The following is a 26,949-nucleotide window of genomic DNA, read 5'->3' as shown; positions in this document are numbered from 1 at the left end:
ATGGCGCCGGAGAAGACCGTGGCGGCGCGGACTCCGGTGAGGTCAAGATCAACGTGTTGTTACCCTATTCCTCGAACTAACGAGCGATTTATAGATAGCGATGCAATACGAACTTGATCGAAGGTATCCCACCGATGGTCGATGTGTCGAGATCCCCGCCCATGGAGACGCGTCACCCAGCGGCGACCATGGAGGTGCGGCGAGCGATTCCGGTGGCCTAGAGCGAAAATTCGCCCCGGCGTTGCCATTACAAGCCACCATGTACCCTGGCGCTTGCCCTAGCCTAATTCTCGATCGCCTGCCGCACATGCTTGGTGGATGCCCCCGCGGTAGATCCCTTTTCCTCACTTTGCGTACCTAGGGGAAGATGGCTACTCACACCAATGGCTTTGCTCTGATCACGACGGCTATGGCACTCTGCGGCATGGTGATTGTTGCGGGGTGCGGGGGTTGGTGATTTATATTCCTAGGCCGAGAGCTTCAACCGAAGCTGTTGCAATCCGGCCGGAGTAAATCATAGTAAGGTCTGTTATGGTGGGGGTCTGATCCGAGCGGATCCACCGTCTGATCACGACAGATGCGCGCGTGCGGGTGAGAGTGCTAGGATGGAACAGAGGTTGGCCGATGCGGGCGGAACACAGCGCCGGATCGAGGGCATACCGAGCTCGAGGAAGATCCTGTGTCGGCGATATTAGCATGAACGCAGGGTGTGGAGTTTGTGCGGCTGTCCGGCGGGCCCCACCATGTCAGCACACGCCAGCACCAGGGCTGGCGGTATGAGGCCACTGGGTCGGGTCACCGGTTTTCAGCCCAGAAGTATTGTACTCCCTTCATCTATATTTTCTATTTTCAAATTATTTTCTACATGATTTCTTATTTCAAATTTTAACTTCAATCTTAGTTGAGGTTTAACTTTTAAATATGCACAAACAAAGATCCAACATGAATGCCTTAAATTTATTTTTATTTGTTATCCTATTTCATCAAACGTTCTTTTTTTGTAAAAAAATACGAATTCACAAATTTAGTTATGTTAACAAAATATTATTTTAGATATGAAGTTAAATTAAAAGTTACTTCAGAACTAAATATTCATTTGTTTTCAAAGGAATTATTTCTTAATATATATATTCTTTTATTAAGAGCATTTTTAACTCTATTCTTTTAGAGAATGTACCCATATGCATAATTCAACTAAGGTTAATTTGATCATATGTTGATCCTTTATTAGAAATTACTTTTATTTACTATTTTCTTGGAAGAGGTTCTCCTTCATCACCCAATACACGATTTTGAGGTGTCACATTCACCCACCATGGTCCTTGTCTCTAGAGGTGGTTCTTCTTCTAACCCTTCACCTACTTTGTTTGCTTTGTCTTCTTTGTTGACTATCATAGAGTAGCAGGTTGAGAGCCTTAGGGTCGAGGAGCTAGCGCTTGTTGCCAGTCGGTTCACGCGGTTTCGCAACGACCGCCTGAACCAGTGGCATAGTAGATCCAATGATGGCTGCTTCAACTGTGGAGACCCCGACCACTTCATCGCCAACTGTCCCAAGATGAAGGGCAAGATGGAGGCCAGCAAGCACGACCACCACTCCTGCCAGCACAAGGGCAACTGCGAGTACACCTTGGCAAGCACAAGTCCAAAGGGAAGTTTGACAAGGAGGCACTTAAGCAGAAGTACCTCCATAAGGCCAAGATCGAGGAACATGTCTTCCTTGCCTCCCTTAGCGACCTCAACCATCACTATGATGACCCATCTTCCTCGAGCAATGAGGATCTCAAGAGGCAGGTCGAGAACAAGCTCAATGTACTTTGTTTTTTCGCCGATACTGCATGAGGCCTCTGCACCATGGCACTCATTGAGGACGCGGTGGGCAGCACTAACAAGGACATCGATGACGACTCCACTTATGAGGTATAAATTTCAACCGATGATCTCGCCTCTGAGTTAGATGAGTTGATGACTGTTTTGGCTAGTCAGGACAAGTTGCTTAGGCTTGCTGCTCCTGAGAAGAAATAATAGAAATGCAAGTATGAGAGCATGCTTAGGGAGCTAGAGTCTGCTAGAGCTTCTTTCGTAGTGTCCGACAAGACTGAATGTGATGAGTGTGCTCTTCATATGTCAAACATCACCACATTGCAGACCAAGTTTGCCACCCTGCTAGATGAGTGTGATGAGTTGCGATCTAGATCTAGCTTGTTAGGTGCGTGTAAGACTTGTTGCAGCTTCTAGATTGAGCTAGCGAAGAAGAACACTAGGATAGCCTTGCTTGAGAAGACTAGATTAGTGAGTACACTTGTACTTGCTCAGTGTGCACTCTATGAGGGTTTACAGGTCGAGCTTGAGTCCTACAGACAGATCAAGACTCAGTTCGAGGGAGAAAAAACATACCTTTGATCAGTCTTTAGCTTGGTGTCTAGCATTGAGCCCTAATTGGGCATGATGGTCAGTCAGTTCAAAAGGGAACTGGTGGACCAGGGTTAAGCTTTGCTGCTAGAGATGGGGTGATGCTCGTTATGGAAATATTGGTAAATGTGGTGGTTTGACACCTTTAGAGAAATCTCGAGCCACCTCCTAGCTTATCAAATTCACTCCACGCAAATCTGCCACCCCGGTTGTGAGAGATGGAGTGCTTGTGGAGCCTACGAAAACCCCACCTCTAAAACAAGTGTGGTGTCCCAAACCTAACCATCTAAGGAACCCACTTGACACCTTGCCCAACAACTCTAGTGATCACCTTCCTAGAATACCACAACCACCCAAGTTGATCCAATCCCACAAAAGACTCCATCCAAGAGAGAGGTGAGATACCATTGTGAGTACTGTGAGAGGTATGGTCACTTAGTTGTGTTTTGCTTTAGGAGAAAGAGAGATGATATGTGGGGTTTTGAGGTGAGTAGAAGGGACATGTACCACTCTTCTCATGGTGTACATGATCTTCCTACTTAGAGATGCACTGCTAGGCCTAGAGGTGCATTTCCTCAGGCTGCTAGGCCTCAAGTAGTGAGACCACATGGTGATCTTTCCCATTGAGATGTTGGTCATGTGTCGTATGACCAAAGGATTCATGGTAGAGGCTTTGGTTCCCATAGCTCTAGTGGACCATGGTTCCATTCTTGTGATGATCGCACCCCCTTATGAGATTGGTGATGTTTGGTGTTTTCCCTAACACTTTTCAAGGGCAAATGACACAACACTAGTATTCTTCTCAGGTTACTAACCCTAATGTTGTGCCATTTGTTCACCCTGTGTGTTTTTATTAACGTAGGACAGAGGCATGGAGAACGCGTGGCTCATGGTTTCTAGTTGTTCACGCCACATGACCGGAAGCTCTAGATGGTTCTCCACCCCATTATTGGTAAGGAATACAATACCTTCGTGGATAAGTTGAGGTAAGGTTGTCTCTTGTGGCACCATTCGCGTGAACAAGGGATTTGTGGTCAAGGATGTGACTTTGGATTCCAATTTGCATTTCAATCTGCTTTCTGTCTCGCAACACCTTGAGGATGATTATGAAGTGCGCTTTAAGAAGGGCCTTTCTCGTGTTTTGGATGCTAAGGGAGATCTTGTTTGTCAAATTTCCCCATTTGTGTGAGTTTTTTGTGTTGATTTTCCCACTCTTCTAGCCCTTCTCAATGTCTTGTGGAAAGTTCTTCCTCTCAGATTTGGAAGTGGCATAGGAGGTTGGGTCATTTGAGCTTTGATCTTTGGGCTCGATTAAGCTCACTTGACATCATCCAAGGATTACCCAAATTGAAATATGAGAAAGATCTTGTTTGTCACACATGTTGTCATGGAAAAATGGTTGTTGCTTATCATTACCTGGTCACCAAGGTGATGACCACGCAACACGATGAGTTGCTTCACATGGACATTGTTGGTCCAGCTCGGTTTTGCTATTTTGGGGGGAAAGTGGTATGTTTTGGTGATTGTTGATGACTTTTCTTGCTACTCTTTGGTGTTTTTCATTGACGCTAAGGATGAGGCTTTTACTCATGTTCAAAAATTAATTCTTCGGTTGCAAAATGAGTTACCCAAGAATGCCATGAGAGCGATTCGTAGTGACAATGGCACAAATTCAAGAATACTCATTTTGAGACCTTTTGTGCTTCTTTGGGACTTGAGCATCAGTTTTCCTATTCATATGTACCTCGACAGAATGACATTGTTGAATGCAAGAATCGAACCCATATTGAGATAGCTAGGAGATGCTCGATGAGCATAGACTCCTAGGAAATTTTGGGCCAAAGCGATCAACATTGCCTGCCATGTTTCTTATCGCATCTTTCTTTGAGCTTTCTTGAACAAGACTTCTTATGAGTTGCGATTTGGACGTCCACCCAAGGTTAGCTAATTCAGGGTGTTTGGCTACAGATGCTTTGTGCTGAAATAAAGAAATTTGGATAAATTTGAGTCACGGTCTTCTGACAAGATTTTTTTGGTTATGCATTGCACTCCTGAGCCTATCGTGTTCTTAACCTTAAGACTAACCATATCATGGAGACCTGTGAGGCGACTTTTGATGAGACTTTGCCTCGTCCATCCCCTATCTTTGAGCATGCATGTCATGATAATATAGGTGTGATCATCTTTGTGGAGGAGGAGCACGACAACGCTGACTAACGTGATCTCGAGCCCACTCCATCGGCTACCCTAGTTGTGCCTGTGTCCATGATTTCGGATGATGCACACAACAAGACTTCTTCCATGTCTTAGGGTTCGCTCGAGCTAGAGACTGCTAAGTCTAGAGGAGTTGAGGCTACTGTTGAGAGGGAGGCAACCTCCGCGAGAGATGCTCCCCGCCACATCCAGTGTGAATATCCTCCTTAATAGATGATTGGTGAGCTTCATGAGCGAGTCACTCGCTTTGGGTATCAGCAGATGTCCCACTTTGCTCACTCAGATTTTGTTGCTTCTTTTGAACCCCGGGATGATTGACACACTTTGTCTGATCCTAAATGGATCAATGCCATGCATGAGGATCTTGAAAATTTTGAGAGAAACCTATTTGGGTTTTGGTTCCACCGCCTCAAAACTGCCACCCAATTGGTACAAAATGGGTTTTCAAAAAGAAGCAAAGGGAGGATGGGTTGGTAGTTCAAAACAAGATGAAGTTGGTTGCCCAAGGATTTTGCCTGAAGGAGGGTATAGACTATGAGGAAACTTTTTGCCCCTGTTGCCCATTTAGAAGCCATAAGAATCATTCTAGCTTTTGCTGCTTCAAATGGTTTTAAACTTTTTCAATTGGATGTCAAAAGTGCTTTCTTGAATGGGTATATGTAGGAAGAGGTTTATGTGAGGGAATGTCCTAGTTTTGAGAGCCCCAAGTTTCCAAACCATGTTTTTAAACTTCAAAAGCCTTTGTATGGTTTGAAACAAGCATGTAGAGCCTGGAATGAGCATTTGAAAACTTTCTTTCTTGCAAAGGGTTTTAAAATGGGCTCTGCTAACAAAACTCTTGTTTTCCTCAGGCAAAACATTGATTCTCTATTGGTTTAGATTTTGTGGATGATATCATCTTTGGTGGTTCTTCTCATGCTCTTGTTTCCATGTTTTCATATACTATGAGCAGAGAGTTTGAGATGAGCATGATGGAAGAGCTCTGCTTCTTCCTTAGGCTACAAATCAAGCAGACATAAGATGGGACATTTGTGCACTAAGGCAAATACACCAAGGATGGCCTGAAGACGTTTGACATGGGCGAGGCCAATCCTCATTCTACGTCCATGTCCATCACGACGGCTTTGGACGCTGATGGGGACAGCAAGCTTGTGGACCAGAAGCAGTACAGGATCATGATCGGCTCCCTCTTGTACTTGAAAGCAACGCGGCCAGACATACATTTCGTCGTGTGTCTATGCGCTCGATTCTAGACTTCCCCATGCACTTCCTAGAGTCAAGCAGTCAAACAGATCATGAGATACCTTCATTTCACAAAGAGTTCGGATTATGGTATTCTGCTTCTTTCGTCCTATCTTTGCTTATTCTGATGCTGATTTTGCGGGTTACTACTTACATCGCAAGTCCACTTCTGGGACTTGTCAATTTTTTGGATATTCTTTGGTTTCTTACTCTTCTCGCAAACAGTCTAGCATAGCCCAATCTACTAGAGAGGCTGAGTATGTTGCTGCCACTAGCCGTTGCTCGCAATTGATTTGGATGGACACTTTGCAGGATTTTGGCTTGGAGTTTTAGCCTATGCCTTTGCTTTGTGATAGCACTAGTTCCATTAGTTTTGCCAAAAACCTTGTGTTACATTCTAAGACCAAGCACATCCATGTCTGCTTTCATCTCATAGGTTATTATGAGAAATGGGACATATATTTGCCATGTTGATACCCATAGACAGCTTACAGATATCCTCATCAAACCCCTTGATCAATTTACTTTTGTGCATTTCTGAGGGGAGTTGGATGTGTGTTTCCTTTTTAGCTGAGGGGCCCTATTTTGTTTTTAGTTGCATCTTGTGCTTCTTCGTCCTTCTTTGTCATTTTTTATTTTTCTTTATGTATCATATCTACTTTGCATCTCATCATGTAGCACGAGCTTCATTTGTATATCTGCTAGAATCTGACTATGCTCTTTGTAGTATGTTTCTTGTGTATATGATGATGCTATGGCAAGCTTAGGCTTCTTTTGCTCATATTGATACAGTGTTGTTGAGCTAAGCCTATTTTCGTAATTGAGAACATGATTACTACTTGTTTCATCCAAAATTTTTCACCATTGAGATTGGCACCTAACCTACATAGGATGTGTTGAAATCCTTTTTTCTATCACTAATAAGCTAGGTTGCTATGTCTCATGCTTTGAGTCATTCATTGTATTGATACATTAAATCTGTGCAAAAATCTAAATCAAGATAAGTGAAAATCAGAAAGATCGTGATGGGTTTGCATTTGACACCATATCACTGTATCGAGACCTTGCACTTGCACTTTTGGAAGAACTTGAGCAATGTAGTGGATGATTGAATCCGGTGTCTTTAGCTTCTGATTGCGTTTCTGCATAGGCTACACCCAGTTGAAACGTTAGACTTGACAATGCTTACAACCTCTCGCACTCATGCTTTTCTATGAAACTTGTGCTCCACTGCAAATCCTGATAATATGAAAAATACAAGTATAGTTCTGTTTCAAGCATGTTGAGTGATTGTTGTATGTGGTAGTTCGCATTGTCTACCTTTGACTAGCACTGTGTTGATTTCCTGCTTACATATGTCTAGTGTTGTTTTAGTGGTGAACCACTTTTTGACTTGATCAAAACTGATTCAAATGATTAAGCTTGACATATTTTGTGCATATGATTAGTTTGAGCATATGTTAGAACATGCATATATTGATGAACACATCACACAACACCACTATTCGCATTTTTACATTCTGATGGCTATACTCCTAAAGCTCCTGCATTTGCTACACCTCTTGCTATTTTCATGCATTTCTCAGGGGCAGTTGCTTCTTTCTTATCCCTTGTTTGGTTGGTTGCTAAGTGAAATTATCAACAAGGGGGAGAATTCAACTCAAGCGGAGTTTTCTACACACACATCTTGTTGAGGATGTGAAAGTCGCATAGAGGGGGCTCAATAGGCGAAACCTGAAATTTACATCTTTAAACAAAAACTTCAACCCTAGGTTAGCGTTAGAACAAGAATCATTGATCTTATGAACCTGTGAATAAAAGACTTCTAGATAGGACAACTAGGTTCCTAGGGGTATTTAGAACTTATCTAAACTATAGAACTATTACTAGTTCATTTTTTCTAAGTTTTAGCCCTTTTTGTTGCATTTGAGCTGATTCTGATTTAGAAGATGAATCATTGATCTTATGAACCTGTGAATCAAATACTAGACAAGTAGTTAGTACGAAAGGTTGTTGATGGTCATCAAGCACCAAAATTAATATAGGAAATGGTTTAATTCCATTTCCCTTTTGTTGGGGGCCTTCCGCTTCCGAAGGTCCTCAAATACTTGATTAACCATTTGTTTTCAGCATGGTATAGATTATTACAGGGAGCTTCGGATTCAAGATGGAAGTTTCTTCCCATAATAAAGGCATACGAGGTGAAGATATGGTCCGAAGGTTATAAGGATGAATGCCAAAGCTATGACCAGAGAACAACAACTTCAACTTATAATGATGATGAAGACTGAACATGATGCCGACCGAAAGGGGAAAAAGACTAGCTAGTCATTAATGATTCATGTTATGATCATAAGTAAATGTCAGGCACATAAATATACTTTTACCCGGGCTACGTCACGTGCCTATAAATAGATGAACAGTAGCACCGTACTGTTCATGCTGAATTGTAATCACCCCCGCGTCATCACCTTCGAGCAAGCCGAAGGTATCAATGTAATACAAATTTTATTAATACTCATATAAACTTTATGGAATGCTAATACGAAAGGATTTATGACTCTTATTCATTGTGTTTGCTCTCGTGTATTCTTATTTATTTATAACGTGATGAAGGCATCTACTTCATGATCTTCGTCCAATGATCATTAAATCCGAGAGGAGGCAATGCTTCGGAGGACGAAGGTCCTTGATCTTTAACAATTGTGTCGCCTTGTTCTTGATTCACAAAATTTGAGAACAAGTGACCAACATTGGCGCCCACCTCCGGTGAACTCACTTCCACAACCTTCGACAAGCATTCGCCTTCGTCATGCCGCCGAAGAAGGCAATAGTGCTAGGGGCTGCCCTACAGCCACTGGACACCAATCAAGAGACACTCTCACTGAGAGAAGCTAGGAGCTAGAAAAGGAAGGTTACCAGCCTAACACCATAGGAAGAGGAGTTGGACCAGGAAATCAAAGACCTAGAAGCTATACATCAGCAAGTATAGAGGAAGAGAGAGAAGATGCTTCGGCTAGCCAAACTTTAGAGGAAGATCGACGAAGCTGCTGAAGAAATGCGCCACACCACCCAAGATGACCAAGGACGAAGGCCTCAACATAGAGAGCTTTGTCAAGAAATTCCAACCAACGATGATGGATGGTATGATGACTTTTACCATGGTAACTTTGCTTTTGATGATGCTTCACCCCTAGCAGCAGAGTTGCAGGCTACACCATGGCCACCTTCGTACAAACCACCACAACTCCCCATGTATGACAGGCATTCCGACCTAAAGCAGTTCCTCATGAGCTATGAAGCAACCATATCATCATATGGTGGCAACACTGCTGTCATGGCAAAGTCCTTCGTCATGGCAGTCAGAAGTGTGGCTCAAACATGGTATTCTTCTCTTGAGCCAGGAACAATCACATCGTGGCAGAAGCTGAAGGATATGCTAGTCACCAGCTTACAGGGTTTCCAGACGAAGCCAGTGACTGCTCAAGCTCTATTCCAATGCACACAAGACCACGAGGAATACTTGCAGGCGTATGTCCAAAGGTTTCTACATCTTAGAGCTCAGGCGCCAACAGTGCCAAATGAGATTGTTATTGAAGCCATGATCAAGGGACTTCGACCAGGACCAACAGCACAATATTTTGCCAGGAAGCCACCACAAACCCTGGAGAAGGTCCTCTAGAAGATGGATGAGTATATCCGAGCTTACAATGATTTTCGCTAGACAAGAGAGGAAGCTTACAAGTATTCTGAGATGACTAGGGGCTTCGGAGGAAGACTCCACCCCAGGTATGTCAGAACAATCCACAATCACATCACAAATGATGACAGGGCAAATCATACTCAGAGTAGCCAACAAAGCTCACAATCTTTCGGAATGCAGCAAACCTCTTACAGGCCACCAACCCCAAGAGGCAGAGGGGGGAGAAGCTTCGGAGGAAGGTTTGGCACTCAGTCCAGGAGATTGTTCTGCTTTTTCTGTGGGGCGGATAAGGGACACACAACAAGGACATGCTAAGTCACGATCCAAAAGTAGAAGGAGATCGCTGAAGCCAAAGCCGGTCTTGCATACTGCCCATGCTATTCGCAATATATCCCTCAATATGTGGGTAACCAGCAACCCACGTCATCAGTGGCTTCGGCAAGTCATTCCCAAGCTGCTTGGGCTCAGTTACCACCACCACCACCACTGGCGCCTACATTGGTTCACAATTAGTAGCCTGAAGGGCATCGCTAGGCACAACAACAACACGGCACTCGGGAGGAGTCCAAAGCTCGCACAGTCAATAGCATTGTGCCCGAATCAAGACACATTTACTAAAGCAGCACAGAGGCTTGACTTCAATGTAGTTTTATTTTTCTGTCTGTATATTTTTCTTCTAGAAGACAAATATGAGGAGATTTAATCTTCGACCTGTTGTAATAAATCTGTGGTTACACCATCAAGTGTAACAAGAAAGGTGAAGAAGCTCTAAAGTCGTTCTTAAGGGGATGCGGAGCTAAAATACCACCTAAGTGAAAGGTGAAGAAGCTCCAAAGTCGTTCCTAAAGGGATGCAGAGCTAAAATACCAGCTAAGTGAAAGGTGAAAAAGCTCCAAAGTCGTTCCTAAGGGGATGCAAAGCTAAAATACCACCTAAGTGAAAGGTGAAGAAGCTCCAAAGTCGTTCCTAAGGGGATGAAGAGCTTAGCTCCAAAGTCGTTCCTAAGGGAATGCAGAGCTGAAATACCACCTAAGTAAAAGGTGAAGAGACTCCAAGTCGTTCCCAAGGGGATGCAGAGTCTTATTTTTTATGTTTTGTGCATCAACATCAGTTGCATCATACCATCGCATCATATTGCATGACATCGCATCATGCATCACTTTGCACTGGTACATACAGTGGAAAACAAGGAAAATTGCTCCTTTAGCTTCGGCAAAGACTCATGCGAGTGTATTAATAAGGCATGATCCATGCTTGTGATAGAGATATTGTCATACAGAGTTTATGTCTACGGCAAGAACTACACAGTCGCTTCGTCAAAAAAGGGAGATTTCTTTCTGAAGCATGAAATGAAGGGAAGGTGTTTTATCGCCGCCGGCTCAAAAACGGTATGTATGAAGGTTCCACGCATCACAAAGAAATATATTACATAAACATTCATACGAGTTGTTGATAATTGTTTCTTACAAAAACAAAAGCTACGTACAAGGACACTAAACTATCAAATATACACAACTTCAGTCTTCTTTTAGAACTTTGTCGACAGCTTCGTTCAACAGCTTGTCGATAGCTTCGTCAATAGCTTCATTAGCAATCTTGATTATATAAAGCGCCTCCTTCACACATGGATCAGTTTCAGGATCATATGGCTCAGGAGGGGGAGAAAGCTCAGCTGCATTAAAACACAAATATGTGTTAGTACCGAACCTACAAAAATTACGAAGCTAAACTATAAAGAATGTACATATAAGTCTGGCTCGTTCAGCAGCCTCTTCAACTCTTTTAGCCTCTTCTATGGCGTCATGAGATTCTTTCTCATTTTTCTAATGGCCTCATCAGCTATTTCTCGACCACCCTCGAGCCACACTTCGGAATAAAACTTCCCACCCAGGGTAGTAGCTTCGGCTAAAGGGTTTCTAATATCGTCAGCTGAGAAGGCAAAATCTGGTTGAGCTACAACCTTAGCATGATCACAACCAATCTTCTCCAAAATGGACACAGCTCCACGGGCACCGACAAAAGCACAAAAATCCCCTATGTCACTAAGAATCTCCTCAAAGGCTTCGGCTTCGCCTTTAATCCATTGGATAACTCCTTCAGGTCACTACGGATGAATTTTTGCTCTGAAGAAAATGCACCAACTTTTGGAAAGTTGTTCTTCAGATTATTAGTGCATTCCATAGCTGTATCGTAGCATTTTTCTTTAGTTGCTCGAAGCTCATCAACATTTCTTTGTGCCCTTGATCGTTCAATCTCACAAATTTCATGTTTCGTCCATTCCACGCTAAAATTTTCATTTGCTTCGGCAACTTTCTTTTCTAGCTCTTGCACTTCGGCTTTCTGGACTTTGGCTTGAGCGGATAGCTTGGCTTCGCTGGACTTCAGTTTCTTGACCAAAGATAGCAAAATCTTGTCTTTCGCGAGAGCTTCATTCCTCAAGTTTATAACCTCCGATCGAAGGTTACTAAGTGCTATTTGAGAACTCTCATCCTCTGCATCCTTTTGAGCCTTCACAGCCTTGCTTAGAATTAAGCCCTAACAAACAATGAGTGAGCAAATAATAACGATAATAATTACCACAAAAATAGTTCACCATAACAAAAATTACAAAATGACAAGCTAAAGTATACAAACCTTCAAGCTGTTATAGGCGAGGCTATTTGCAAGCTGATCCTTCGCCATTACAGATAAGCCAAGCTCAAGCTTTGGATACCCCATGTTGTCCATCATTTCACGGCAAACATTGACCTCCTTACTGTCTGGTAGACAATAGAGGAAGTCATCTTTGTTGTATCCCCCGTATACCAACCCCTCGGGGTATTTCAGCTCAGCATAATGTTGTGTTTTGGCAAGTTGCTTTGCTGATAGTTGTTTTCCCAAAGCATGTCGAATAATATAGTCCAAATCATCTTGGGGAGGTGCTTCGGGAGCAGGTGTCATGGGTTTTTTCTGGAAGACTTCCCCCCACCAGCTTTACTGGTGTAGCTTCTGAAGATCCTGCTTCAGCATGACCAGAAGAAGCGCTTGTAGTAACCGCTCCCCTTGCATCTTCAATTTTCTCGCCAGAAGCTTTAGCAGAAGTAGGAGTTGGCATTTTCACATATTCCAAAACAACATCCAAAACACTAGCCATCCTCCTCTTCCTCGGAGTCGTTGTTGCAGTAGCCGATAGCTTCGGCAATTCTGTCACAGTTAGGTAGCTCAACAATTTTAGCTGATCGTTTGTTGTTTTCTTTGGTCCAGGCTCTTCTACCGAGCCCGCACTAGCTTCGATTGGCATCACAGGAGCTGTTTCTGTGGCTACCGAGCCAGCCTCTACACTTTCAATGAGCTTGGGCACTTCGGCCGTTCCAATAGGCTTCGTCCTACGTGTCAAGAACTTGGCTCTCTTCGACTTCGGTGCGATAGTAGAGGTTGAAGCAGCAGTTTTTATTTTTCCTCCTTGTTTTTGGACGGGAAAGCATCAATTCGGGTAAACAAACCCAATAACATCGAACACCCTGTTCAATCTCTTTTTCCCGCGAGCACCGAAGGCAACTGTCATGGCTTCGTCTTCTGTCCTCGAGTAGGCTCCAAATAGCTCATCACTTGTTGCCTCTATAGCGTCTAGCCAGTCATCATTTTGCTCATCAAATTGACTTCTGTATCAGAAGGTATACTTGAGATAAACCAAGCACTTTGGCTAGAGCCAACGGTAGCTTCCTTCGGCATTTCCCATCCATTTGCAAGAGGCCATACTTTGTAAGCAATGCGCTCTTGAACTAAATCTCTCATGCCAATGTAGGTGCATATGGTGTTGAAGGCAATTTGGCACGCTTGCACTTCATTCCCAAGTGCGATTGATGGCCTTCTAATGCCGAAGCGTGGCCATATAGGACGTTGAATTTACACCCTCACATCCTCCCTCTGATCCAGGTCATTCTTCACGTAAAACCACTGCTTCATCCAAGAGCCCGGCCACTTCTTCTGAAATGTAGGCACATGATAATTTGCCTCGGAATGGGGCACAAAGCTGTAACAGCCGAAGTTGTTATGATATTGTTCTTTTTCAGTCACCTTTGTCTGGTAAGATAACTCGTGAATATTGCAGAAGCACTTAGCATCCGGCTCTAGTCCTTGACTCCTCATGACCCATATAAAACCCCCCACTTTGATAAGAGCTTCGGGGGTAAGTTGATGAAGGAATATCTCAAATGTCTTCAAAACCCAGCTTTCATGAAGCTCTCGCAAACCACTACCTCATTAGCTTCGGGAAGGGGAACAATGCTTCCTCCTCTAGCCCTCACTATGGAAACGTCATGAAAATATTTGCCTTTCATCGTTTCAATTTACCCTTGTTTGATAGTTGATTTCCCAAAAACAATATGGCTCGGCCTCCACGGCCGATCTTCGACATCTTCATTCCCACTCTCAACGTCAAATTGTCATTGTCGCTGGAGTCCTCAGACAACCCAGCCAGCATCTCATTGGTGATCTTCTTTGTGTTGGTCTTCTCCATAGCTTCGTAAAACCCAGACAATGCAGGGTCTGTAATATTCTTCTCCTCAGCCATTCAGGTGATGGCTGAGCAGATGCTGAAGCTCAAAAGTCAATCGAGCTCGCGAAAGAGAAGAAGGCTAAAATGGCAAACACAGCGCAAACAGCTAGATCGCACAAAAAATATTTGCGACATAGCCTTCTATATATATACTCAGATCCCCACAGCTCGGTGGGTCCCACGGTTCAGAATGATTCGCTATTCGAGCAAAGGGAAGGTGTTTTTCGAACCTTCGGCTAAAGGCCTTCGTTCACGTCGTAGTTTGAATTTGTTATAAAGGAACAAATTAATACTGAGGGGCTACTGTTGGGGGCCTTTGTAACACCTCAAATTTTCTATTATTGGATTTTAGAGAAAGTTTATATCAAGATTTAAATAATATTGTTTAGAAATAGGGGATTACATGGAAAGAGCTGCCAATGGGTTATTCTTTCTCTAAATCTTATACCTAGAAATATTATCTGAAGTATTACACAAAATTGTTACCGAATATAGAGTTCATGGTTATCTATGAATAGATAATAAATACTTAATTTTTAAATAAGGTTATTGTTTATTTTATTTAAAAAGGGGTCTTTTGTTATCTCACTGTGATTTATTCTTTATTAGGTTAAATAGCATTTACCTAGAGAAAATAAAATCATATATATTGATACTTTGCATCATGCAGGGCTTTTTGATTGTGCATTCTAAATAAGTTGAGTTCAGAACCTAATTTGAATTTAAAATCTAAAGAAAACCCAAAATAAAGGAAAACTGAAATAGAAAACAAAAGAAAAAGAAAAACTCACCTGCTAACTGCGCCATGGGCCAAAACCTCCCTGCCCGCCCTAGTCAACAGGACCGCCAGCCCAACTCAGCCAATCGTGCCCCTACCAGACGTGTGGGACCCGCCCCGTCAGCGTCCAAAGCTACGCGTGCGGTTGCCGTTCACTAACGAGTGGGACCGTGTTGTCAGGGCCATCCTCCTCGCTAACTCGTTCACGGCTTGTTGCGAGCTCGGCCAAACACGCCGGTGTCGGCTGTGAACCCGCGCCGGTTGTTGGAATCTTGTGTCCATGGTATAAATCCCAATCGGGCCGCCCCCTGACCCCAAGCCATGTTAGGATTCTGTAGGGTCGCTAGTAGAGAGAGGATAAGGAGAGAGGGAAGAGAGAGCCGCCGCCACTGTGGATACATGACCTGGTCGTCGCTTCGGCCTGGTTTGCGGTCAGGGATCTTCGTCGAGGAACTCAGGTGCGTGTGGTTCCCTCGGCAGGCACGATTGATGAACGGAGAAAAGCAAATGTCTCGCCGATGTGAATTTGTCATCTTGGGGCCGCAGGGGCTATGGACTAGAGTGTTGCGCTGCACAAGTCGATGGTGAGTCAACCCTATCTAGTTCGCCAACATATGTACCACGTTTTGAAACCGTTCTCTCCTTGGATTGGGCACCGGATCACTGGGGCACTCTTCTCCGCGAACTGCGCCGCCGTAGGGGCGTTCCTCCGTCGTTGCCAAGCGCCGAGGGTGGGAGTCGGAGGGGAGATAGGCTCGTGTCGTTAGATCTCTAGGGAACGATCGGGATTAAATCGTGAAGAACCCCTTCGGTACATGCAATCTGTATCATTGGACGACCAATGAACGGATCGGGTTGATCCGCGCGTGGTGTGTTCTCAACCGTTGATCGGCTGTTGGATGGCTTGGATCGGATCGCGCTATCGTCGGATTTTGGGACCAGGGATCTTTGATCCGGTGGCCCTGGGTGCGTACCCCTTCGTCATCTAATCCGGGCTCTTGATCATTGATCAAACGGCCAGGGAGCATCAAGTAGCGCAACCCGGGGTTTATTTTCTAAAGAGCCCCTCCATTTTTGCCAAATAAACGCCCCGTCCATTTTTCGGTATAAAGAAAATGAAATAAATGAAGACTTTGCGTATTAGCCCCTGGAGTTTATTTCTAGGCACAAAATTAATACAAAAATACACAAAACCTAGGAAAATCCATATCTTGCTCATTTTAACTCCGATTTGGTCCCTTCTAGTTGCGTTAGCTTCATAATAAAATTTTCTACACATTAACAGTGCTGATTATGGCATCTCACATACTTGTATAGTTACAAATTTGTTTAGCTTATGTTTGATCAACTAAACTTTTAATAAAGGTTAACTTCATAATTAAAATTTAACCAAGATAAGATTATAATCAAGTGGTGACCTGGAATAAATCAGTTATATGTTTAATATATCTTTCACATGATTTATAAATCAATCTAAGACCTAGTATTAATCATGTAGATCTTCCGAAAACTATATCCTTTTAATCATAACTCTGATTTTAATGATTCTTGAACCCACGATCTCGTAGCGACGCGTAGATTGTTATTATGCATTTTGTTCTTATGTTTGATGTGATGTTAATTTTGCCTATACCATGTTTGTTTGTATTGCTACGACTAGTAGTGAGGTCACGAAAATCTGAAGATCATCCTGGTACCTGGAATCTCGAGTCTAAGGCAAGTTGTGCCCTTGATCACTTTTCTTTACCCAATAATGTTCTTGTTAATCACTATGACATGCTCAGGTTAATTTTATGGGACCTAATAGGTTTCCCTAGACTTGTTTATCTCACACCTTGTTTACCACTGAACTTTTGGTTAGTTATGCTATTGCTCTATCTGGTTTTAGGATTAATATTACATTATGATCATGTTCCAATTATACTGTTGTTTTAATTATTGTTCATGACAAGATCATTGTGTTAATTGGAACATGAAGCTTAACTTGAGAAACACGTGCTACCACAAGGTTGGAATGGGACGCCCTTGGCTGACTAATTAGGAAAGCTAGTGGAAGACTACCTTATCCAAAAGAGGCCAGGGCAGTAGGAGAGTTGGCGTGTAGGGAGGTTCTCGGGTTGATTTTGCTGCGATGGCGGTCAGACGGGGGATCCCTGCATTGCGCTCCCTAGAAACTGTAGCGGGTTTTCTGAAGCTAGTGGAACTTTGTAAAGGCCTCGTAGTGGATCCCTATCCATTCACCTCGGAAGTGTCTAAGGGTCTAGCTAACCCTGGCTAGACGGGATACACGACTTATGGGTAAAGGGCGCAACCTCTGTAGAGTGTAAAACTGGTATACCATCCTTTCAGGACTCTCGCATGATTAATCTATGGAACTAAACTAAATTTGTCATATGCATTGTGTCGGTACCCTGAAACAGGGGTACCCCTTACTGCAGTATGAAGACGTGATACCCACGCGGCTATCACTAGTCGCGTGGTAAACAGCGACCGACCCCACCACGTGGACGACTCCGGGGCCACCACGTGGCCAGAGAAGATGATATCCTCCAACGTATCAACAGTGGGTCCGGACCCCCATGGGAAAGTGTCGGACCCCTGCATATACAGACCGGACCTCCGGGTATGTTCCAGGACGTCGACGGGTGCAAACCGGACCCCTATGATGGGTTCCGGACCCCTCTGTGTGGGGTCCGGACCACTCACAGCAGGGTCCCGGGATTCCGGGACAAAGAATACCCAGGCCTTAATCAAGGCCAGGCAGGGGTCCGGAGCCGACACGTGTCCGGACCATACCGTGTACGCCTCTGCTCCTCGCTCAGGCGGAGCCCCGATGCTGCCACGTGGCCTACTGCCTGTGACGTAAGCCAGCGGGCGGAGCATGACGTAAGGCCTCTAGGGTGCGTGGCCTCTACATTTATTGCGGATAAGGCACGCCGCCTGTCCATTTCACTGGCAGGTGATGTGCTGCCTCGGCATTTAATGAGCCCTGTCCATTCCACTGGCAGGCGATGTGCTACCTCAACATTTAATGAGCCTTGTCCACTCCGCTGACGGGCGGCGACCAGGCCATCCCGTAGGCGGCATGCCTGTCCATTCCGTTGGCAGGCAGTACGCCCATGCTGCCGCGTGTGCCACACTCATCATGACTCGCGTGTTACCGAGGAAGCAGTCGCGATATATCAATATTGTATGCACTACGGACATTATGGCGCTCGGAGATCACGCAGGCGTTACACGCATTAGTTATTTCCTTCCATTTTGCCCCTAGGCCCACATGTCGGGGCTTAGTATCCTTGTACATGCCCCCCTTGAGCTATAAAAGGGAGGGCACACGACGTTACAAGGCAGGCTCACTTAGACCCAACTTAGATTCACTTAGACTCTCATATAATACATACACAGTGGAGTAGGGTATTACACTCTGGCGGCCTGAACCACTCTAAACCCTTGTGTGTTCTTGTGTTCATCGATCACCTAGTCGACAGGCAAAATGCTTAGACCCCTCCTCATCTAAGGATTTAGGGCGGGTGCGTTCCGCCACCCGGCCGGAGAATTTCCTCTCCGACATTTGGCGCGCCAAGTAGGGGGCTTGGCATTAGGTTTTTGCTTGTTTTTCTGCTCGACACCATGGTCCATATCATCAAGCACCACGACTTCGTTCCCGAGGATTTCCTGATGGAGGAAGAGGTTGTGTCTTCCACACTGCGGGCCACCAACCGCCCTGTGCCTGGTGCTGCTGTTGTGCACTCTGCGTGGCAGCACACTCCTGCGCAGACGTCCAGGGCGTCAAGAGCTGCGCATGGGGCGCTTTCAGCTGCCAGGGAGTTGCTACGCCACCCTCCTAGCTCCACAGCCTCGCCGGGGGCCATGAAGCAGTGGGGCGACGATGTCAACCGTCTGCTCGGCATGGCGCACTCTGGCTCAGCCATGCCTAGGCCTCGGTCATCCCGGCATCAACATGAGGCGTCGACGTCAGTGCGCTCCCCCTCAGTGAGGGCCGCACCTACTGAGGACCTGCGGGCGGAGCGCAACCGCAGGCGTGCGGGAGAGGACGCTCCAGTCTCTCTAGAGAGGGTTGATGACCTGCGGGCAGAACTCAACCACAGGCGTGCGGGCGAGGATGCCCACGTCTCTCTGGAGAGGGCGCGTGAGCACCGGCTAAACGTCGAGGGTCGCAACCTCGACTACGACTTCGCTGCGGTTGCACCGCAGACTCCAACGGGCGCCCGGATCGAGGCGGGTGTCCCATTGGCCGGTGTGGGCTGTGCCACGTTGGCGTATCATCTCCGCGCGACGACTTGGCCATCCAAGTTCCGGTCACACCTGCCAGAGAAGTACGACGGTACATCAAATCCGTCGGAATTCTTGTAGGTTTACGTCACCGCCATTACGGTAGCAGGTGGAGACATCGCCGTAATGGCAACATACTTCCATGTAGCCTTGTCTGGGCCAGCCCGGACTTGGCTCATGAACCTCACCCTAGGATCAATCTACTCCTAGGAAGAGCTCTGCGCGTGGTTCACAGCAAACTTCGCCAGCGCTTATCAACAGCATGGCATGGAGGCTCACCTCCATGCAGTGAGGCAGGAATCGGGGGAAACTCTCTGGGCCTTCATCTCCCGCTTCACTAAGGTATGAGGGACTATACCCCGTATCACTGATGCTTCCATCATCACTGCTTTCTGCCAGGGGGTGTTTGATGAAAAGATGCTGGAGAAGTTGGCCACACATGACGTGGAAACAGTCACCATGCTCTTCGCTCTGGCCGACAAGTGTGCCAGAGCTGCCGAAGGCCGTGCATGGCACTCGGCACCACAGACCAGGGTTGCCCAGACGGGTGGCTCGGGTGCCATCATCTAGGACGGCAAAAAGAAGAAGAAGAACCGTGGCCACGAGAAGTCGCAGTCTGCCGCTCCGATCATCGCAGCCGCGACTGGGGGCCGGAGCGAGCGCAACAAGCGCCCCCGGCCACAGGGAGGCAACAGCGGCTCATGCCCTGTGCACCCCAACAGTCGCCACAGTGCCGCGGAGTGCCGCGAGATCATCAAGCTCGCGAAGCGTGTCAGCGAGCGGTGTGAGCAGACCTCCAAAGATGGCTCCCCGCCTCGTCGCTGACCTGGCAAGGAGAGGGTCGACGACGGTGATGTGGTTGTGGGAGAACAGGACCTCGGGTATCAGTCACCTGAGGGGGTCCTGAAGGATGTTTTCACTGGGGACTTCGACTCCAGTGAAGACAACGACCACCACAAGAAGCTGTACGTCATGTACGGCGGGAGCTGGGAGCTCACCTCCCACAGGAACGTCAAGTCCCTGCGCCGAGAGGTCCTTTCGGCGGTCTCGGGGGTCCCGAAGGCTGCTCCACATCAGCGGTGGAGGAGCACCACCATCTCCTTCGGGGCATCCGACTGCCCCGACAACATGGCAGGGGCCGGTATACTACCGCTCATCACCGCCCCTGTCATCGCCAACATGCGGCTGCACCATGTTCTGATTGACGGAGGGGCCAGCCTCAACGTCATTAGTCATGCTGCATTCAAGCGACTGCAGATCCCGGGTCCCGGCTGGGACCCTCTCGCCCATTCTCCAGAGTGGGCCCACAACCGGTGTATCCCCTTGGAAGCATCGCACTCCCGATAACATTCGGGACCGAGGAGAACTTCCACACGGAGAACGTCCAGTTCGACGTCGTGGATGTTAACGTCCCCTTCAACGCTATCATCGGCAGGCCGGCCCTGGACCAGTTCATGGCCATTGCCCATTACAGGTATTTGGTCCTCAAGATGTCGTCTCCGGCTGGGTCCTCACCGTGCGGGGCAACCGTGCCGCTACACTTGCGGCTGTGGAAAAGCTGCACGCCCTGGCGGCAGAAGCTACTCGCCCAGACGATGGAGGGAGGAACCCCTCGACCTCCGGGACCAAGGCGCCTACCAAGGTGCCGAAGGTGTGGCCATCCGGAGCGGACGACGTCCCGGTCAAGGCCGTCCAGCTCAGCGCGGGTTCCTCCCAGACCACTTACGGGTGATCTGGAGGAAAAATAGGAACTCACGCTCGTCGCCTTCATCCAGGCAAATGCCGACGTGTTCGCATGGGAGCCGTCGTAGATGCCCGAGATCCGCAGGGAGTTGATCGAGCACCATCAGAAGATCAACCCTGACGCCAAGCCGATGAGTCAGAAGCCTCGCAGACAGTCCGTCGAGCGGCAGGACTTCATCTAAAAGGAGGTCCAGAAGCTACTAGACGCTGGCTTCATCGAAGAGGTTCATCACCCAGTGTGGCTGGCCAACCCGGTCGTCGTCCCCAAGGCGAATGGGAAGCTTCGGATGTGCATCGACTACACCAGCCTTAATAAGGCTTGTCCTAAGGACCTGTATCCACTCCCACGTATAGATCAAATCGTGGATTCTACCTCCGGGTGCGACCTCTTGTCCTTCTTAGATGCTTACTCTGGTTTCCATCAAATCCAGATGTCTAGGGAAGATAGGAAGCATACCTCTTTTGTAACAGTGGATGGGCTTTACTGCTATGTTGTTATGCCTTACAGTCTGAAAAACGCCTTGCCAACATTTGTGCTGGCGATGAGTAAGACTTTCGGGGACCTGATTAGGGACAAGGTGGAAGTATACGTCGATGACATCATAGTCAAGACCAAGAGAGGGTTGACCCTAGTGGAAGACTTGACCCTGGTCTTTGACATGCTGCGGGCAACCCGCACGAAGCTGAACCCGGACAAGTGCGTCTTTGGTGTCTCCGCATGGAAGTTGCTGGGGTTCCTGGTTTCGTACCAAGGCATTGAAGCAAACCCAGAGAAAATCAAGGCGATTGAGGCAATGAGGCCTCCGGCCCATATCAAGGACGTCCAGAAGCTTACGGGGTCATTAGCATACCGCTTCAAGGCTGGCTGAGAGGGTGCTACCCTTCTTCAAGCTGTTGCGGAAGTCCGGTCCATTCTCTTGGACCGAAGAGGCAGAACAAGCCTTCCAAGAGTTGAAGCAACACCTAGTGTCCCTACCAATACTAATAGCCCAGAGCCTGGGGAGCCGTTGTATTTATACATCACGGCGGCTGTGGAAGCGATGAGCATGGTGCTGGTCGTCGAAAGGATGGAATAAGAAGGCTAGGAGCCTGAGGACTCAAGACCGACTGTCGGGGTCCGGACCATTCAGAGGCCGGTCTACTACATCAGTGAGGTCCTCCACACGAGGCAAAGACCAGGTACCTTGAGACGTACAAACTTCTCTATGCTCTGCTTGTTGCGTCCAGGAAGCTGCGCCACTATTTCCAGGCACACAGGGTCATGGTGGTGACCTCCTTTCCGTTAAGGGCCATCCTCCACAACTCTAACGCCACAGGCAACATCGTCAAGTGGGCCGCGGAGCTCGCTGAGTTCCAGCTGGACTTCCAGCCTTGCCATGCCATCAAGAGCCAGGTCCTGGCTGACTTCATCGTGGAGTGGACGCCTCCCCCGAGCGCTCCTGAGGGTCCGGATCCCGATTCGGACACCACACCTGCGAAGCCCAGGGGTCCGGTCTTCACCGAGCCCCACTGGACACTCTTCTTCGATGGATCCTCCCGTCAGCAAGTTGGCGGAGCTGGAGTGATCCTCATCGACCCAAGCGGAGATCAAGTGAAGTACATGGTGCACCTTGAGTTCAAGGCCACCAACAACATGGCGGAGTACGAAGCACTGATCTTCGGCTTGTCGGCGGCCCTATCCCTAGGGATCTGCCAGCTCCTTGTGAAGGGGGACTCCCAGCTGATCATCAAGCAAGTCCGTGGGGAGTGTAGCTGCAACGAGCCAAGGCTCGCAGCGTACCTACTTCACGTGAGGAAGCTAGAAAAGGACTTCACTGCCCTGGAACTGCAACACGTTCCTCGGACTGACAACTCGGCGGCAGATGACCTCTCTGTGAGGGCATCAACTTGGGCACCCGTGCCCGAGGGCGTCTTCAAAAGATGGCTGCTGAGACCCACCACCCAGCCGGCCGAACTGGGCGAAGGGGGCGAGACTAGCACCTCGAAGCTAGTGGTCCCGGTGGTGTCCCATCTACAGAACCCACCGAAGACTGTGTGTGCTATAGGAGAACCTGCCAGTCCCTTAGCAGAACAGCCAATATCTCAGAGTGGTCCCAATGCATGGATCTCCGAGATCCGGGACTACCTGAAGGAAAATATCCTTCCTGAAGACCATGTGTCCGCAGAGCGCATAGTGAGGTTGGCTAAACGCTACGCGGTGGTGGAAGGGGATCTCTACCGCCATGGCACCAACGACATTCTCATGCGGTGCATTACCCAGGAGGAGGGCCGTGAGTTGCTCATGGAGATCCATGGAGGAGAGTGCAGAAGTCATTCATCATCCCGCATGCTGGTCGGTAAGGTCTTCCGGCATGGCTTTTACTGGCCAACCGCTCTCCAGGATGCAGCTGAGATGGTAAAGTCTTGCAAGGCGTGCCAGTTCCACGCAAAGCAGATACACACACCAGCTCAGGCTCTGCAGATGATTCCACCCTCCTGGCCATTCGCCGTATGGGGGGTGGATATCCTGGGACCGTTTCCCAGGGTCGTCGGCGGGTACCGATTCCTCTTCGTCGCCATCGACAAGTTCACAAAGTGGCCAAAGGCCACCCCTGTGGTCAATATCACTCAGGGTGCTGCTGTCGCTTTCCTCAAGTCGATCATCTGTAGATTTGGGTTTCCAAGCCGTATCATTATGGACAACGGGACCCAGTTTACAAGTCGGATCTTCCAGGAGTATTGTGAGGACATCGGCACCCAGCTCTGCTTTGCGTCCGTGTCTCATCCAAGGAGCAACGACCAAGTGGAGAGGGCAAACGCAGAAATCCTCAGGGGACTCAAGACACGCACCTACGACTGCTTGAAAAAGCATGGTGCAAATTGGGCCAATGAGCTACCATCCGTGCTATGGGGGAACCGGACCACACCCAGCCGAGCTACCGGGGAGACCCCGTTCTTCCTGGTCTACGGGGCCGAAGCCTGCCTTCCCCCAGAAATCCTTATGGGCTCCCCATGGGTCCAACCGTTTGATGAGTCTATGCAAGAACATCTACGGCGTGAGGACGTAGACTTCATCGATGAGCACAGATGGCAAGCAGCAATCTGAAATGCATGGTACAACCAAGTGCTCAGGCGCTACCATTAAAGGTTCGTGCATAGTAGGGAGCTCAGGGTCGGGGACCTAGTCCTAAGGTGAGTACTGAACCGAGAAGGGCTCCACAAACTCTCCCCTAGTTGGGAAGGACCCTTCAAGGTGACGAAAGTATGCCGACCCGGGTGTGTCCGCCTCGCCACAACTGAAGGAGTGCCTCTTCCCAATCCCTGGAACATAGAGCATCTCCATAAGTTCTACCCATAGGAGCAAGTCTGAGGGGTTAAGGTTTCTTCTTTTTGTAACTAGGTTGTGCATATGTGTACGCTAGCCCGGTGAGGTCCGCCCTCATAAGCCCGGCCTGTTGGTCTGCACCCATGCATGTCAAGTTATAAAGAAAAGATTTACCCCCCTCAGATGTGCTTCTGTGATGATTTTATTCTGCTGCAGTTTCCAGATATTATTTTTTATCTAACCCACCCATACAGTTCCCACCCTTGCTGGTATGGTGACATTCGAATTGAGTAGCCAGGTTTGCAGTTTAGGACCCCTCTACAAAGGCAGGGGGTCCGGCAGCCTGGGGGCCAGTTCTAGAGAACGGGCGCTCGCTCCCTGGGGTGGTCTGGAGCTGTGCAACCGCTTAGCTTGGTTCTGTACCCTAAGCCTGCACGCTCCACCGCTCTAGGACGGGCACCCTAGTATTTGGAACTATAGTCCTATGGGTCTGGCAACCTAGGGTCCGGTTCTAGAGAACGGACACACGTCTCCTGGGGTGGTCCGGAGCTATGTAGCCGCTTAGCATGGTCCCGTACCCTAAGCCTGCACGCTCCACCACTCTGCGACGGGCGTCCTAGTATTTGGAACTATGATCCAAGGGATCCAGGCATACGACGTGGCTTCCCAGACTAAATCCTGCACGTCCTGTTGCATGAATCAAAGGATGGCTGATACCAGACGATGGGTCCTATGGGTGTGCTACTAACACTTCCTAGTCGAAGCTGTGTACAGGTCCAGGTCCCAGTCGAGGCTACCTCCTGGGGGCCGGGTCACCAACTCTTTCTTAGGTGTGCTGGTATCCAGCCTCGACACGTCGAGCCTACTTCCCAGGGGGCCAAGTACCAGGAGAGGAGTTGGTAACGCCACACACAGCAAGAACAAATACCATACAAATAAGAGCTGTTTAATTGATAGTTCCCAAAAGTATCTTACAAAAACAAAAGTTATTACATCCGCCTTCAAGCGGAGCCCTAGCCTCATTTCTACAGGTATGAACTACTCGACATCAGCAGGGTCGCGCTAGAAGCACGTGGCCACCGTCTCCACGACATCTTGTATGACCTCCCGGGCGGCGTCTTAAGTGTCAGCAACCGGACCAGCGATCACCGGCTCCAAGGAGATGGTCGGGTCGTGGCTTTGGAGCCGGCGCAAGCAGCCACAACCATGGCCACGACCAGCACCACTACCACCACCCGTGGGCATCCTCCCTCGGCGCCGTCGTAGCGCAGTTGTCGCCGCAACCGCCGGGCGCAGGCCTGTCACTCACCCTGAACACGGTGGCGGCCACTGGCAACAGCGGCGCTAGCGGCAACCTGGTGTTGCAGCTTACCAACAGCGGCGGCCTGGCTATCAAAGCCAAGATCATCTCGCACCCACACTACTACTCACTCCTCACTGCCTACCTCGTGTGCAACAAGGTGGGGGCACCACCGGAGGTGTCGGCGAAGCTGACGGAGATAGCGCAGGAGGTGGAGGCGCGGCAGCGCACGACGCTCGGTGGCCTGGCCGCTGCGACGGAGCCGGAGCTGGACCAGTTCATGGAGGCATACCACGAGATGCTGGTGAAGTTCAGGGAGGAGCTGAAGAGGCCGCTGCAGGAGGCGATGGAGTTCATACGAAGGGTGGAGTCGCAGCTCAACTCGCTTTCCATCTCCGGAAGGTCGCTGCGCAACATCCTTTCATCTGGGCACTGGCGGAAAAGCGCCACCCCCACGAACATCTCGCAGAGGTGGGCGAAGATGGCCACCTGGAGGATGGAGTGGGGCGTGAGGTGCTGAAGCTAGAGGCCAAGCTCCTCCAACAGCAGCAAGAAGAAGGGCGAGATCGGCAACGCCAACCCGCAGGAGAGCTAGGAGATGAAGAGCACGAACTCCCCGGCGGCGAGATCGCCGAGGGGAGTGGCGCCGGCGCAGATCCTTCAGGCGAACGCCGACACGCTCCATCCGAGCAGGTTGCGCACTAGGTTGAGTGCCCCCTCGGACTGGAAACGCTCAGGATCGACTACCGAGGCCATGGCGACTACGACGGCAGAAAGCAGAAGAGTGCGAATGCAAAGCGGCGCAAAGAGCTCGAAGGCGAAAGGGCGCAGTAGTTGGGACAGAATGCAAAAACGTAACTGTTGCACGTGGGGTGAATCCCTTTTCAAGGCAAACTCTCCCGCTCGCGCCCCGACACACCACAGAAAATCTCGCCCGACGCGCACCAAAGCAACCCAGTCTATGACACGGGGGCCTGGGTCCACAAGGCATACAGATGGTGTGCTAGTCTCCGAGTGTGAAGAAGGCGAACCGCCACATGAGGAGCGAACCACCGCCTGCGATAGTGCGCCTCTTCATCTCCGCTGAAAACAAAGGCCCAGTCTATGACATGGGGGCCCAGACCCACAAGTCATACTCCTTGGGCGTCAGTTCCTGGGTGCAGAAAGAGCGAACCGCCGCTCGCGCTAGTACTGCGTCCCCTCGGGGCCGCTGCAGAAGATAGAGAAGGTGAATTTTTAAACCAATGCAGCGGTATCGAGGCGCCTCGCGCGTGGCCCGGCGAAACCATTAGGCCTAGGGGCCGCGGGTCAGTCAGCCACGGGGACAGACATGGCAGTTGGCGTGACCGAAGGTGGATTGGCGGTGATTATGTCAGCAAGAGCACGGAAGCGGCGCACCAATCGCCAGTCAAGCTTTGGCCCCACC

General features: G+C 48.5%; 1 protein-coding gene across 1 annotated transcript; it reads left to right on the top strand.

The window, feature by feature from the left end:
- Positions 1-26,357, top strand: LOC103633844 (homeotic protein knotted-1-like). Its single transcript, XM_020541527.2, has 4 exons — positions 1-36; positions 1,406-1,630; positions 25,348-26,015; positions 26,261-26,357. Exons 1-4 carry the CDS (start codon positions 1-3, stop codon positions 26,355-26,357), a joined length of 1,026 nt encoding a protein of 341 aa, XP_020397116.2.
- The last annotated feature ends 592 nt before the right edge of the window (positions 26,358-26,949 follow it).

The sequence above is a fragment of the Zea mays genome, chromosome 7, assembly GCF_902167145.1.
Source record: "Zea mays cultivar B73 chromosome 7, Zm-B73-REFERENCE-NAM-5.0, whole genome shotgun sequence".
NCBI lineage: Eukaryota > Viridiplantae > Streptophyta > Magnoliopsida > Poales > Poaceae > Zea > Zea mays.
The sequence above is the reverse complement of the archived record's forward strand: the minus strand, read 5'-3'. Positions and strand labels throughout refer to the sequence as shown.

Bases quoted from the DNA above. Each gene is read 5' to 3' on its own strand.
- LOC103633844 (XM_020541527.2), top strand. From the start codon at position 1: ATGGCGCCGGAGAAGACCGTGGCGGCGCGGACTCCG. The intron at 1,631-25,347 runs GCAAGCACAAGT...CGGCGTCTTAAG, and splicing joins GCAACTGCGAGTACACCTTG to TGTCAGCAACCGGACCAGCG. The intron at 26,016-26,260 runs GAGGATGGAGTG...GGAAACGCTCAG, and splicing joins TGGGCGAAGATGGCCACCTG to GATCGACTACCGAGGCCATG.